Raw genomic sequence first — 16,647 nt, forward strand, 5'->3', positions numbered from 1 at the left:
ATATAAATTGTTACATGAGATTGAATATAGTTCAACGTTTTAAAGTTATGCCCAGAGTCCTTTTTTTACACATGTTAAAGAAAATATGTGCTCACACATGTCTAACTGAAGTCTTAAAACGTGTTAACAAATGAAAACAAGCATTGGCATAGCCAATAGGTCTCGCTTTTGGGACCTTATAAGTGTTTAGCCATGCAACAGTGGATGTTGTTGCACCAAGGATATTGTGCTGTATAATGGCGAGCTGTGAACCTGATAAGTGTTAGGACAGTGCGTGGGGCAGGGGGGTAAGCATGGCCAGCTTTGAACCTGATAAGTGTTAGGACAAAGCAGGGGGTAGGGGAGTAAACACGGCGAGCTTTGAACATGATGATAAGTGTTAGGACAGAGCGTGGGGCAGGGGGATAAGCACGGCGAGCTTTGAACCTGATGATGAGTATTAGGACAGAGCGGGGGCAAGCACGGTGAGCTTTAACCTGATGATAAGTATTAGGACAGAGTGGGGGCAAACACGGTGAGCTTTAACCTGATGATAAGTATTAGGACAGAGCGGGGGCAAGCACGGTGAGCTTTGAACCTGATGATAAGTGTTAGGACAGAGCGGGGGCAGGGGTGTAAGCACGGCAAGCTTTGAACCTGATGATAAGTGTTAGGACAGAGCGGGGACAAGCACGGTGTGCTTTGAACCTGATGATAAGTGGGCAGAGGGGGTAAGCACTACGTATTAAGGGTAAAGTGGCCGCTCCTATGACATACCTAAAGCTGCTGGTTGAGAAGCTTGCAATGGACCCAGCCTCCCTTCATCTCCCCTCTGAAAAAGGGGGGGGGGGAGAAGGAGGAGAGAAGCGCTGCAGAGCGAAGCTGCTGGCAGACTCTGACCTTGAAGCCTAGAGGTGGGGGCCAGAGGAGCAAGCAGTCCAGAGTAGAAAGGGACACTTGTTTTTCAAGAAATGAAATGCACTGTTCATGCCCTAATGACAAACTTCCATGGCATGAATAGTGGTGAGGCTTGCAAACAGGAGCAGTTTCCCTCCCTCGAGAGGGGAAAGAGCAGGCTGGAGAAGGTCTGCGCGGCGTTGTTTTCAACTTTGGAGATGAGGAGAATGGAATGCAGAGGGAGGAGAGAACAGCCAGGGCCTGTGACCCATGACAAGAGAGGAAAGAGGGAGGAGAGAATGGCCAGGGCCTGTAACTCATGACGAGAGAGGAAAGCCATATGGCGCCTCTGCTCATAAACGCGTGCCCGCGCACATGCACGCAAGCTCTAGGCCACAGTGGTAGCATTTGCTGAATCCCTTACTAAAAGGCTCGCCAGAGCACAGCGCATGCGCTGCTCTAGGCTCAACCTAAAAATATCCGTGAATCACAGAACCCATAGCATAGTGAGCACTGTTAATCAAAGGCAAGACACAAATATTTTGTATTCTATAAACAGGGTTTTGATGGTAATTGCATTGTTTGGGTTAAAAAAAAAAAGGAAGTACACAGGTGCCAGAGATTGACATCATGAGGAAGACGATGACCTTCAGTTTCGAGAATGTAATTTATTTCGACAGAGCACTCTAACAAATACTTTCTCGTCTCGATATTCAAAATGTGAGAAACTCTAAGCCTCATAGATGGACACATTCCTTAGGCACTGTTAGCATAAGAAAGAAAACATGGCAGCAGCTGGTATGGTTGTGTCACGGTAATAATTTACATTGTCACATAGATGAAAGAAATCCAGTTTCTGCGTTCTGGCTGCTCTTCAGACCGGGTAAGTAGCATAAAAATGTAGTCCACTTTAGCAAATGGTACTCTGCCATCTTGGGAGGTAGCTAATTCCCAGCTTACAGTCAATGCATTTGCCACTGTTCAGTAGCTTTTTCATATAATAATTACTGTAGACTTCTGTGTCTGGTGGTCACAGGCCAAGTTATGCACCTCTTACGCCTACGATAGTCTTTCAACATCCTAAAAGAGGATATTCCTCCTGATGCACCAATGGCCAGTCACACTAGTATGTGACCGAAATGCTGACCAGGCTCAGCCTGCACCAGACCAGAATTCCCTTTCATTTCCTGCGTCTTCTTCATCTACACTCCTCTGAAAATGTTGAATCGGAGCCCAGCTCACAATTAAATGATAGATAAGCCAGACTCTGAGTCAAGGAGCTTGACATTTTGCTCTACACCAATATCATCAAGGTTATCACATAATTTACCGAAACGATAGGCGGCAAGGTGCACAAAGGTCTCAATATACAGAGAGTTTGTTTAAAGTCATCGAAACTACAGTTTAATCCAGAGCAGCAACACAGTATTTTGCATGAAACCGTCCGGAGTAATTTCTGTAGCAATAGTAATCTTCAAGTAATAGCGCTGTTAAGCGATCGTCAGGGCGAACATCCTGCTTTCTCAATGAATAGAGATGGAGGTGAACCTGTATATCTTTAGGACTAGACTTTATAGGCTGCATGTTAGAAAGCATCTGAGCGTTAACATTACAGATAGTCACACTTTATAGATGCTGAGTCTGTAGGTCCCTTCATCCAATGGGGAGCTATCTCCCACTTAGCAAGTAGTAGCAGTATCGCCAACAGTCTGGACTTTAGCAGCATAACCTAGTACAGCTACATCTAGAGCACATTCAATGTCTGACTCAGTCACATTTAATATCCTGTGTAAAACCTCTTTCCAGTATACAGCAACATGACTGCACCGCCACACTAAATGGTTGAAGTCAGCCTGGGGCCGGTGGCAAATGTGGCACTTATGTGACCTGGTGTTATACATTTCGTGTAATTTGGCAGAGTGCCTAAACAGCTTTTTCTAGTTCTGAATCCTGCCATAATGAATTAGCCTACAAGGACTGAAAAAGTATTTTCTAGAGCCCACCCTAATCGATACTATTGCAACTATACTTCAATCCATATTGGATACACAGATCTTTGTTGAATTGGAGAATGTTTCAAAAAGTTTAGTTTCTGAATGCATATCTTACACTATATAAGGGAAAGTTACCTTGTCCCAAGTGGCCCAGGCTAAGATTGTGACAGTGCAGAGCATCTTAGACAGTAACCTTCCATTCGGCTGGCTTTAAGAGCCTGGGGCGTCCCGAAACCTCCAAAACATGGAATAACATAGGTATATGCAGGACTCAGCCTGTCGTGTAAGAAACCAGTTTCTCACTTATAATACTTAGAAGAGCCCTGCCTCTTACTGAAACTGCAACAAACATCAAAGTGATATAAGGAATGCTTGATTTAATCTTAGCCACTGGCGGTCGATTGGGGACATATTTGAATCTATCATTTTTGTCCCAGTCCACCACTTTAGAAAGAGAACAGCTATATACAATTCAATGTTGGATTCCAGCCTGAACTGCAAAATAGGCTGAAATCAGTCTGGGGTGCTTGTTTTTCTGTTTAGACCTAGCCTGGCAGTTTGTGTTAGACTTCTCTAACTGAAGCAGGTGTACCAATGAATGATTGAGTGAGAAGATTTTATGGATTTTCGTACACCCTGCCTATCTTGACAGTGAACATCTAAAATGCACAACTCTCAGTGATGTCATCGGAGGCGGTGTAGGAATCTTATTTATCAAATCTTTTCTCTTTGGAGGAAAAGCCCTCATCCATTTGGTGTTGCAAGCTTCTTCATCGGTTCCCCATCAGTACTGTGAGGCATCCAAAGGTCGTTGCATCCTCCATTTCAACCAGTATGTCAGTGGATAGAAATGCAGTTGAGTGTTTACCCTGGTGCAGCCTAGAATACAATTGTATATGGTTTAACTTTCACAATATTTTCATTCAAGTCCCCCTTACACAAGGTAAAAATATCAAGTTTGCAGACTAATGAACCATGTTATGCCAAATTGTCAACATCTTTCAGTAGCCCCCCCCTAAACATATGCGTTCTTAAGGACGCTAGTCTGTATGAACATATGTCAGTGGATTTTAAAGTTGAAAAAAAGATACAGAGACATGTCAGTAGGCCCCAATCAGCCAAAGGATAGATTATGTAGCTGCTGTACATAAAAGGTTGAGAAAAGTCACTACAAATAGCTTGCAGTAAAAACAACCTGCTACAGGGAATAGCACCTCGATTATGGAGAGGACATAATCACCTTTGGATGGGTCACACAATTAGATTGTTGAACCAGTGAGGAAACATCCCACACTAAGTAGGTCAGGAATCATCATCCAAAGAGAAGAGCTGAGGGGAATAATATTCCCATGCAATGCCCCGTGACCCCAGAATAGAGAATTTGATTTTTTAGATGTTGCTCATAGAAGTAGGACTGAAAATTATTTGCTTATGATTGGTCTCCGTCTTCTAGGGTGGGACAGTGGCAGAAAAAATATTAAATAAAACGTGGCCTGAGCAATCACGAGTGGCCGAGATTAATTGAATCATTGCTTTTGTTGTGTGGTACATTATTTTAACTAAGCATCGAGTGCAGGCTCCCCGAGCAATGAATATTGCCTCTATTTGTATGTTTAAAAACAAACTTTTTTTTAAATTGTTTTAATTATAATGAAAATGTTAAGCCCCAGAGACATGCGATATTATAATCCTTTTATTTCCTTTCCCCTTCTGACCGTGTTTCAAAACATTAGGTCTAATGCATACTTTCATCATTGAGCTCCTTATGTTATAACCTTATTTGTCCATTAGAGACTACTTTCAACATACCTATGTGGCAGTTTGTCACAATTTACATAATGAATATCGTTTTGGTTTTAAATCAAGTTTATTGGGACGTTTTAAGTTGTTTACTTTCTTTACTGGTTTGTTGATTTGTATTGTAGTTGCACATGTAATGCATGATTTTGCCAAAGAAGACCTTGCTGCTTGAGCCAAGCATGGATTTCTTACAGAAATAAGTTTACCTTTTAGTGGTTATGTATGTTGGGCCATGTGGTTCTTCCCATACTTTATTGTTGAAGTTTATTACAGTGACTATTTTGTTTCCCTTATCAAGCGCATTTAACAATTACCATTTGTTTTGTTGTAAAATGTGCTCCAATATTCTTTTAAAGGTTACCAGTTTAAAGCCAAGTAAGTCAGCCAATCTTCCCATCATGTTTTATTCACAGTAAACTGTATTTCCCAGTGAACCCAAATTAATGTTTGTCCTAACGCATAGCTGAACACACATTCACATCAAATAAATCAAAACCTTAAATTGAGTACATTTGCAACTCTCTTATGAGGAAGCAATTTTGCATACTTCATTAGATTAATTGATTTGTACAGTGAGTTTAATCATGTTGCCACTCTGATTAGCCATTCAGCTAAGTGACTGGATGTTTTCATTGCATCCCTGGGAAAAGCCACACACTGATGCAGAACCATTAGCGCTTGCAGTGGTTCCCCAGTAAAGGGTTTCCCCAGAATTGTATGTAAATAAAGTGAAGTTCAGAAAGTGCCTTTCACTTACCGAATTGTGGTTTTAAACGTGGCTGCCATTTGCCTTTTCACTCGATGTTTGCTGTTTTTCTGTCTAGCAGGAATGTAAATTTAATTTAATAAAGTATTATTTAAACTTTTGTCCTTTCTACGGCTTAAATGTGCGCCCACTCAGTCTACCTTCCCCTACGTCTTCTGTCTGCTTTCTTTGCACGGTCTCTACCTTCAGTAGTTTGTCTTCTCATAAAATAAATTTTGCTTCTTTTATATTGGTTGAGGTTGCCTCTGGGCTTTATTAGTTACCTGATCTCAGAGTTAACAGCATATTGAAATGTGTGAAGTGGGAACAATTGTTTAACTGCAGCTAAAAACTGAAGGAGCTTGCTTACCATGATCAGGTGTACTGTTTTACCTCTCTGGTAGAGAGTAAAACAAAATTGGACGGGATGACCTGTTTTGTGACATCAGTCTTTGCATCAGGGACATTCATTTAGTCCCTCACTGGTCCTGCCCGGAGGAAACATCAACACAAGAATGCCCTGGACCTCCAGGTTGATCAGTTTGGCCCTATAACTGTTTTTACACAACATCCAGGCCCTGACACTAAATATATTAGAGCTACCTGCTAGCAATGCTTATATATGGAATCAAGGTGTTAGAAATTCATCTCGAATTGTCATTGGAGGCTCTTGAGGTGCAGAATTGATATTTTTCATATAGGACTCGTGATTCTGTAGCATCGGGTGTGTAGTCGGCAATCTAGCAGCCATCTTAAGCAGAGGTTAAGGGCTCTGCCACAGTTGGGGATCGGATGAAAGTTGGGTTCAGCAATTTTTTGGCACATGGAACAACCTTTAGATAAAACCATCTGTGGTAAAGAAATGCATGATCTTCAAATTTGTCAATCTGACATGTATTCAGTCCCCTATTCAGGAGAATAATATATGCCTTCGACAAATACCTTTAGTGTCCACAGTGACTCTGTAGACGAAATGAGTACTAAGAATGATAATTATTCTCAGACTGATATGGGCGAGGTATATGACGTATGCATACATAGTAAGGGGTCCTCTGTAAATTAAGACCACCCCTTCGTATTCAAGCGGGGCAGACAGCCTCCACTGCAACCTATCTTTATTGAGTGTGCTTGATTAACAGTGCAGGTTTCTCATAAAAAATCCTACTTTAAGAACATGTAAAATATTATGACTGTAATGTATCCCAAAGGGACTGTAATTATTTTAGATTCAGGATTCAGGATTACACCTCCGCTCCAAACTTCATCTGGCAGCCATTTCAGGTTCAGGAGGCTGGAGCTAATACATTTTTGTGAAACTTTCATCAAAAACTTTGAGAGAACTGTTCAGTCTATTAATTCCAATAGCATAACCTTTGCATGAGAATGAGATGGGCAGACGCGATGTTTGCTATAAAATCTTTCAGACACAAAGATTATATCAATCATTGTGTATCAAAGAGCGACCCCTGTGCTTCTTCAATGGCAAAGTGACTGAGAACGTGTCCATCATTTATGCTTAGTTAGCCTCGCCAATGTCTTTACCAGTTTTACTAAGGAATTCTACAAGACTTGGGAATTCTTTGTTTTCCGTTCAGGTAGATGAATAAAGGGCAGCCCTTATCAAAGCAAGGCATTGGAAGGTGCATCTAACAATGTGTATCAGTGTATTTGCTTTTACTACAAGGCCAGCATAGGTATGCTGGGAAAAAAGCGCTATGCTGGAAAGTGGTTTTTTTTTCTTCTAAAAATGACACATACAAATGGTTTGCTGTGCTAAGATCGTTTTATTCCCAGTTTTCAGAAACAGGAAGTGGGGGAAAAATCCATTTTTTCACCCCAGGTTTTGCATGTTTCTAAATGGGCGGGAGAGGGGGGTCAATATTACCTATTTTTCTGTAAAACCTATATCCATTTTGGGGGAGGGGGGGGAGGCGGGGAGTATGAACCCCACGGGTGAACATGGAATGCTGCACATTTCTGAAAAGTAACTGAAATTCTGAATTCAGTCAAGGGTAATTTATGTAAGTCAGTCATGATTTTCCCAAAGAAATTAATCATAGAAAGAAAAAGAACAGTGGAAGTAAGAATAAATAAGTGATGCATAATTTTTTGCTCTGATGGCAGATCTACATATGTAATATAATATTACTCCAGCCAGACTCTTCTGGCTGCAGGGTTGGATAGTGTTTGTTAGTCCTCCAAAAACATGCCATATCCAAAGCCATCAGCTGACCTGAAGCTTACAATGATTTTTTTTATTGCGTTTTGGCCATGTATCAATTTATAAGGTATCACCTCTCAGGTAGCCCCTGATTATCTGAAGGATCTTGCAATCCCCTATACGCCCAACAGAGAATTGCGCTCCAAGGGTACCGGGCTTCTGTGTGCCCCCTGGATAAATAAAGCCAGAATGGGAGGGCGCTCCTTTCGTGCGCTGGCGGCCAAAAATTGGAACCTTCTTCCTCTGCACATTAGATTGGCAGAGACAGAGACCTTATTTAGGAGACTCTTAAAAACCCACCTCTTTACCCTTTAGGTCGCTCACTTTCTCCGGCTACTCTCTCCACAGCGCGGGGACACGCCGAGATGGCGTCACCAGGCGCTTTATAAAATCCTTTATTATTTTTTTTTATTATATACAAGAATGGGAAATGGCTATGAAGGAAATCTATACCTTTTTTAGAATGTGTCCAAGTCAGAGGCTAGGAATAGTTTTTTTTACACACTGACATGCATTTGGAAGACAAAACTGTAGAGATGTTCAATATTTAGGAACAAATGTTCTATTATTCGGCGTTTTTAAACTTATCCCAATAAAAATGGTCCCACACATGGGCGAGTGGACCTATTGCATGGGATAGGAAAGACCCAAAAACACTCCATGGCAATGTCGAATTTTGGTTTGAATAACATTGATTCTTGAGAATGAGTAGCAGCGGTATTTAGGCCGGGGGTTGCCCACCGACCAACGTGACATTTTTTAAAACTAGTCAACAAGGGGAGTCTAGTTTATTGTGACTTGTGTGGGTCCCATTACTTTTTCTTACCTAGTAAATTGCCATGCAAATGTCAATCATTGGCTACAATCACAGAAATTTTCAAAAGTCCTGTCCCGATAAATTGGTACTCCAGGTACACAGGAAAATATCTTAAATGCAACGTGAAAACATTTAGATTTTACCCTTTTATTTCAATGAGTCTGGAAATATAAGTAATTTGGTTATTTGGGTTTAACGTTTGCCTCAACACCTGGAAACCTACCAACCCAGACATTTCTTAAAAGTAGACACTCAGAGGAGTCCAGAGTGGTGTGCCATTTGTGAAGCACGCTGCTTTCTTGCACACAATACCATGAAACGTCTTAACTAGGCCAGAAATCACCCACATTCCTTTCACTATCCATGGTGAATGGCTTCAGAATTCATCCTTAGGTTGGCTGGCCTCTATAGAGGTGTGTTGAGTGCAGAAACAGTGACAAATATGTCAGTACTTGTGTTACTTCACTGTTACCTTCCGAAGGCCGTATACTACATAATTTACCTTGTGTAGACAATTTCCCAGGCTAGGCAGATGTCAGAATTTTGGTGGAACAGAATCTAATTAACTTCTTGACGGATATATTTTTTACACGGAGGGTTTTATGTCAGAATCTCTTGCTGACATGGGTCATCAGGAAAAAAATACACGGTTTCTAAGAGGATAGGATTCTACGGTAGAATGAAACATTTCCTAGCTATCGTAATGGAAAGTTTCAATTCTGTTAAGGACTCGGAGGTGAGGATTATGCCTTCTTTCTTCACTTTATTCTTACACAGCCATTCAAAACAACAAGACTACATTTCTCATGAACCCTAGGGAAATAGGCAACAAAAAAATAATGTCCAATCCACCATTCAGGTCCCTCCAGCGTCCACATAGTCTGCCCTCACTGGCCCTTCCTCCTCTTTCTTTGCGCAAAGTCAGCCCATAACCAATCTTCAAGCGTCTTTTTTGTTCGCATCTGGACCTACGAGGACAAAAGCATCATCAATTCACGAAATGAATATGATGTAACCAGTCAAAACACTATTAGGCAGACATAACCTAAAACCACGAAACAATGGTCAGAGCAGTGCAAAACTCAAACTTAGAACCAGAAGCCAGTTATAAAACCGCATTATTGGTATTGGATAATGAGGAAAACGCTATAGTCTCAACAAAGTAGAAATCAAAAAGATTTAAGTACTGTAGTACGGAGTGGGACATTCTCTAGCGATCCCTAGGGTGGGATAATCCTTGCCTCCGAGTCCTAAATAGAATTGAAACTTTCTGTTACGATAGCTAGGAAATTGTTCATTCTATGTCAGGACTGGAGTCAAGGATTATGCTAGTTGAAAACTTTCTCACTGCGAGGTGAGCCATGCACAGCACTGGCTCGAAGTAAAACCTCTTAAAGGTAGAGTCTGAAGACCTGTCAGCCGCGTTAAAGATATCTTCCAAATGGGCACCCAAGCCAAAGGCCATTGCTCCGCGAGCTGAGTGAACTCCAAAATCCTTGAGGCTTATGCCTGATTCCTGCATCACCCATCTTACCCTTACCCACCGGGCAATGGTGGCAGAGGCGACAGCCTTGAAAGGCTTGTGGAGAGCAATGAGAAGTTGGCATTCCCCTGGAGGCCTAAGTTCCTCTGTCATATCCTCGTGAGCCTTTAGGCAGCGAACTACACACACCTTGGGGAGGACAGGAACTCTGGGTAAGAGATCACTCTGGTATGGCACTTAGTCCGTGTATGTAATGTAAAAGTTACTCCCGAGGGGGTAAACATCCTGGAGGTAATGTCCAGAGCCCTAACATCTGACACACACCTACAAGAAATCGGACAAAGTAACATTGCCAGTTTAGCTGATAGCTCTTTTCTTGACAAGAACCGATTAGGTTGCCAGGATAAAAACAGATTGAGAACCTGATTCACATCCCATAATGCTGAGTAACGAGGTTCTGGAGGCAAAGAGAGGTGAATGCCCCAAAGAGGTTTGCAGACAAGAGGATGTTCCCCAACAGGGGCTTTATTAAGCTGCAAATGCCCAGCCAATATAACTGAACTAAAAGTATTGCTAGACCTGTAGGCCAAGCCACTAGATGCTAAATGGGCCACGAAATTCAGAATGTACACAATATCTAAAGTAAAGTCCACATTTGTAAAGCGCACAATCACCCGTAAGGGTCTCTAGGCGCTGGGGGCCGTCGGGAAGATTAAGCGAGCTATTGCCCAGAGTCACATGGTGCTGGGCTAACCTGCCGCCGGAGCCGGGGATCGAACCGTGGTCCCCAGATTCCAGCGTCAGTCGCCCTGGCCGCGGCGCCACGCGTCCAAGGGATCAGCACCCCGTCGCATACACCAACTGAACCATCTGCCCCAAGCAGATCTGTAGCATTTGACCGTACTTTCAGCCCACGCTCTATACATGAGTTCCTCAGCCTTTTCCAAAAGGCCTGGGACTTCCCAGCGTCTCCGGTAATCCCCATGCCACTAGCCGTAACGAGTTCTGCAGGACTAGAGGATGAGGAGTTAGGCCTGGGTTCAGAAGAAGCGTAGGAAAGAGGGGGAGTAGGATTGGAAAATCCCAGGAAAGTTCCAAAAGAACTGGAAACCACACTCCACAGGGGGGAAAAGGATCACTAACTCCGCCCTCTGCCTCCTGACCTGAGCCTCACTGTGTTATCGCAAAGGGGGATATGCATACCCCATCTCTAGGCTCCAATCCCGGAGGAAAGCGTCCGTGGACACTGCCAAGGGATCCGGCCTCCAGCTGAAGAATCGGGGAAGCTGGTGATCGAGCCTCGAGGCAAACAGGTCTATTGAAAACGGCCCCAAATGTCGTTCAACTGCTGAAAAACTGCTGTGTCTAACTACCACAGTCTTGAATCCGTGAAGTTGCAGGACTGGAAATCTGCTACCAGATTCTTCCGAACGGGGAGGTACTCTGCAGTCACCGACATGTGGTGATCCAGGCAGTATTGCCAAAAACTGGCGGCCAAATTGGAGAGGGCTTTGGACCTTGTTCCTCCCAAATGGTTGATATAGTGGACTTCAAACACGTTGTCCATCTTCAGAAGAACTGAGGACTGAATGGATTCCCTCGTCCAACAGCGTTCAGCGAAGGAGCCTGCCAGGAGTTCTAGACAATTGATATGTAATCTGCGTTCGTCTGGAGACCACAACCCTCCTGTAGAAAACTTGCCGCATCTGGCTCCCCAACCCACGGTGCTGGCATCTGACTATGTCAGGAGCAGAGCCGAAGATTGCTCGGCTGTTGCAGGCTTCCATGTGTTGAAGCCACCATCCGAGCTGCTCTCTGGCGTCTTCTGAGAGGACCACCATGTGAGAGTATTTGCGCCTCTTCCGCAGGTAGAACGCTTTGAGACGTTGCAACGCGCGATAATGAAGGGGTCCTGGGAAAATCGCTTGGATAGAGGCCCAGAGCAGACGCACTATCCAAGCTAAATCTTCGAGGAAGACTTGACTCCTGGAGAAAGACCGCTGCAGTTCGTGACCGATCTTTGCAATCTTCCTTGGTGGGAGTCTGAGAGTGGGAGGACCTTGAGTCGATCACAAAGCCAAGAAACATCAGGCATTGTGAGGGGGAGAGCATCGACTTTGTGTCGTTGATTAAAAACCCCAGACTCTGGAGGAGATTGACTGTCATCTGAAGGTGCTGATGAAGCTGACTGAGACATGCATCCATAAGGAGGAGGTCTTCGAGATAGACGATCATTCGAATGCCCCGAGCTCTCAACCACTCTACCACAGGTTTGAGGACCTTGCTAAAACACCAGGGGGCCGATGACAGGCTGAACGGGAAACGTTGGCGAGGGTGATAGATCGGAACCACTAGATAAGCGTCCTTCATATCGAGGCAGACTATCCAGTCGCAAGGACGCAAGATATCCCTGAGCAGATGGATGCCTTCCATCTTGAGGTGGCGATAGACCAGCTACTCGTTGAATTCACTCAGATTGATCACGTGGCGCTTGCCCCATCAGTCTTGTCCACCAAAAAGATATTGCTGACAAAACCTCTCGGATGAATCGAAGCTGGGACGATTGCTCCTTTGGCTAAGAGGGAGGAGACTTCCTTGTCTACCAGGGAAGAGTCCTGCTGAGAGAAACGGATAGGGCGAGGTCTGACCCGCAGGCAGGGGTTCTCTAGATACTCTATGCATAAGCCCTGAACGGTTTGTAAAACCCATGGGTCCCCTGTGACAGAAGTCCATGCCTGGAAAAACGTCCCCAGCCGGCCCCTTATTTTTAAGCGAAAAGAAGGGAGTACACTCACCAGTGGAATAGGCTGCAGCTCCTCGAAAACGTTGTCCTTTGCCGCGGCGACCCCTTGTCTGGTAGAAATTTCCAAAACGGGACTGGTACTGGTACTGGCCTCTGTTGGAGCCTTGCCCTCTAGGCTGTTGATTATAACCACGACTGGTCGAGTAGCCCCTGCCTCTACCGGCCCCTCTAAAATCCCAAGGGAACGCCTTCTTGATGGTGGACTGTGCCTTATCAAGGAAGGTGAAGGTGTTGACAAGTTTCCCCAGTTCTTTAACGAACGGGTCGCAAAAAAGACCCCCAGGGCCACCGCCCCTGCCTCGTAATCGACTGAATACCCACGTTTGGGGTCCACATTGATAAGTAAAGAGCGGCGACACTCAGTGGAAATGGCGCAATTTGCGTTGCCGAGGAACACCATGGCTCTTTGCGCCTAACCAAAAAGGGAGTCTGGAGAGATCAGGGAGCCTGGTGACTTGGCTTCCTCTGCCATGTTGAGAATTTTTGTCAAAGAACCTAACACGTTGTGGAGCTTATTCTGACAGGCCCGCCAGGATCTATCTATCCCCTTCTTGGGGTTCCTCAAGAACTTTTGCCTTCCAAGGGAGGATGAGGACATTCAGCCTGGAGACAGTTACGTGCCTCCTTCTCCAAAGGCTTCCTGATGCGCATGGACACGTACTCTGCCCCCTTATCCGCTGGAGCCCAGTCAGAGGAACGTGGGTGGATTATGTCATCTGGATCATACATATCTGATGCGTCCGGAGGTGTGACAGACTGGGAGGGCTTGGAAAAGCCGGGATCTCCGTCATTATGCGCTGCAGCGTCCCAAGGAGGGGGGTGGGGGAATACCCTTGTGGTAAGTAGGGTTGGGTAACCAAAAAGGCTTGTTTAAGCTGCTCAAAGACACCGGGATCCATCCCTGCGTCGCGCGCGCTTAGCAGGAGGAAGGGAGGGAACTGGTGCTGCCATTTGCTGAGTGGGAATTGCAGGGGCCATCTGGGGTGTAGAGGCCATAGGTAGGCTAGCTAGGCTAAAAGCGCTTGGTCAATTTTCTGAGTCAGCCGTTCTTCCAGTGGGGTGATAGCTTCACCAACCGCTCTGTAGATCGAGGCGTCCACCACCTCGTAAGACTCCTCGTCCCACTGGAGGTCAGTCGGGGCATTGTCCACTCCCTGGGAATCATCCTCATAATCAAATTCATGGCTGTATGAGGGTAAGTATTATTGATGAGCTCTAATTGTACAGTGTGGATGGCAGACCAGACTGATGAAAGAATCAGTCTATAATGGGCTGTGTGTCAGCCTGCAGTAAGGACGAGAAGCTCGCAATTTAAATATATAGGGCAAACCCTATGCACGTGTGTCTGGTGCCTCCTGAATACAAAAACTCAAAACTGGCCTGGGAAGCAGTGCACTTGGAGCGACAGGACACTCGATACTAGACCACAGCAGGCGTATGGAAGAGAAAATACTGGCTCCGTTTTAAAGTGCCAAACGGAGTGTAGACGCGATCAGCCCTTAAGAATGGTAACGGACAGATCGTGCGTTCACCTCAGGCCAGTGCTTGCAAACTACGGCGCGCCACACAAACCCTTCAGTGTTTTTGAATGCGCGCGCCGTAGCGAGAAGCTTTACACACGCCCTGACGGCGGGAGGTCGCGAGCGCACACTCCTGCGGCTCAACACAGATGGACGCGGCACTCGTCCATAAGAAAAACAAAAAGAAAACACGGCAATAAACGGAGGGAGAGTGGCGGTCCCAGAAGTAGGCCTCAAGCGGGAAAGAGCTGCGGCGTCGCCCCCGTCACCAGAGTGTACCAAGCAAAGGAAACAACCTGTCACACAATGAGACGGTAACAGAAACGAGCAAATCAACCCCAAATTGGGGAAAAACAACAGTCACAACATAAAGTTCAATGAAAGCAGTGACATAATAAGCAGTATAATACAATACAGATGAACCAAACCAGTTGTACAATAAAGCACAGTTGACATGCACAAGTAAACAGCAAAGCACTTATCTCGGCTGCGCAGCCAGGAAGAAAGAGGAGGAAGGGCCAGTGAGGGCAGACTATGTGGACTCTGGAGGGACCTGATTGGTGGATCCAGGTCTGTTCAGTATTGGAAATAATTTTTTATGGCAACTGTAGTCTTGTTTTGAATGGCTGTGTAAGAATAACTTGAAGAAAGAAAGCATAATCCTCGCCTCCAGTCCTGACATAGAATATTTCTCTATCACCCCCTAGTCTAAAGGCCTGCTAGAACAAACTAAGGGCCAGATGCATCAAAGGGTTTTGCCCATTCTGTGTCTATGGGAAAATGTGTTGATGCATATGGCCCTAACTGCTTAATCAATCCAATTGGTAGTGGCCTGAGGGAAACCATTGTTTCCTCTGTCAGATCACACCTCTGCTCCTATAGGAAGACTACCCTTCAGCTTCTGGGTATGCTCAAGACCGCACTGAAAAAATATAAGGAACAACAAGAAACAAGACGGATAGACCCCCAACCTTATGTTACTGGTATGCCTCTTTATGCCTTTTAGTCAGTGATTGGATAACTTATTTTTATTTGTTTATATCTTCGCCAACCAGATTCAGCCATTGGCACAATTTGTCTTTACTCACTATGCCAACAATCCAAAAATCATTACCTGTATTGCATCACTGTTGTTATGTACAGCATTTCTGAAAGAATTGTGGTTCTCGCCGTAAATGAATATATAGAAAAATCACCACTGCTGGTCTCTTTCCAATGAAGGACTGTCCTACAGGATATGTGTGCGCGTACTCCTGTGATTTATGTTATAGGCTGCTGTGGAAAGAGATCAGCGACCAGCTGATGCACGCTGAAGGGTAGAAAATGAGTTATTTTACGGAAATGATACTCGGGCACAAGATGAGAGATAGTGAGGGGTGTGCTGGAATGGGCAGCCCCAAAGCATTAATCACAGTGAAATTCAAGATTGTGCTTCTTGTGCATTCCACCCGTCCTGAAGTTTAATTGGTTGCTGCTTTAAGATGCCCATTTGTAAAAATAAAGCATCAGCTCCCAGACAAAATGTATATGTTATGCAAAATATTGTCCTGCACAAGAAAGGGCGACATGACAAATGGATATGTTTCATTTTTAAGGTCTCTGGCATGATTTATGAAAGTTATGTTTTGACTCACTTTGTGTCCATGGCCAAACCTCTTGATAAATAGAGGCCATTACCTCGCAGCTGCTTGTTTAAGTCCACTTGAATGGAACACCACTAATCCTGTATTGTAAGCCCTGGATACTGTTTCATTTAATTTACTGTTGGTTTTTCTGTTTCACAGCTGATCCAACAGTGGCCCCCGGTTCAAAAGTCTGCAGTGAAAGAGCCCGAAGAGTGCGAGGATTCTAGTGGTATAAATCTGGACAAAGCTAAAGAGAGACTTCATGAGGAAGACAAATTTGACAAAGAAGAATACAGGAAGAAAATAAAAGAAAAGCACCGAGTGAGTAAACTGTCGCCCTCAGGGTCACCCTTAAGTATTTGCTCTCCTGATAAAATAAAAGAACCACCCTTATATAATTGTATGTGTTATGTGCACGCCATATCTTATTTAGTTATTTATCTGTTCGTGTTTAGTTCTACAGACCGAGTGGTAATGGAGAACTTTACAAGTAATGCAATAGAACTTCTCCAATGGGAAGTGTGTATCTTCTACATACAATACGAATAAAGCAAGAGGTTAGAACGGTGACAGGAGGCCCTTAAAAACCACCTGATAAGTAAAACGAGGGCACATAATGAGAATTTGTGGAAAATTCATGTTTTGAGGTTTTCCTGAAAGAACTGATATAGGGAAAGGTGTGAAAATCAGAAGGCAGAGTAGTACACTTGGGAAGGGTGATTTGAGGCATGTAAGCATGCCTAAAATCAGCCTTCCCAACCGT

The 16,647-nt window shown here is 44.4% G+C and overlaps 1 protein-coding gene across 1 annotated transcript in view; it reads left to right on the plus strand.

Moving 5' to 3' along the window:
- DDX10 (DEAD-box helicase 10) overlaps nucleotides 1–16,647 on the plus strand; it is an 835,384-nt gene that overhangs the window by 559,527 nt on the left and 259,210 nt on the right. The window contains exon 15 of the mRNA XM_078657055.1: nucleotides 16,044–16,205. Coding sequence (XP_078513181.1) covers nucleotides 16,044–16,205 — 162 coding nt within the window. The remainder of the gene's footprint in view (nucleotides 1–16,043; nucleotides 16,206–16,647) is intronic.

This window comes from Lissotriton helveticus, chromosome 8 (assembly GCF_964261635.1).
Source record: "Lissotriton helveticus chromosome 8, aLisHel1.1, whole genome shotgun sequence".
Lineage (NCBI taxonomy): Eukaryota > Metazoa > Chordata > Amphibia > Caudata > Salamandridae > Lissotriton > Lissotriton helveticus.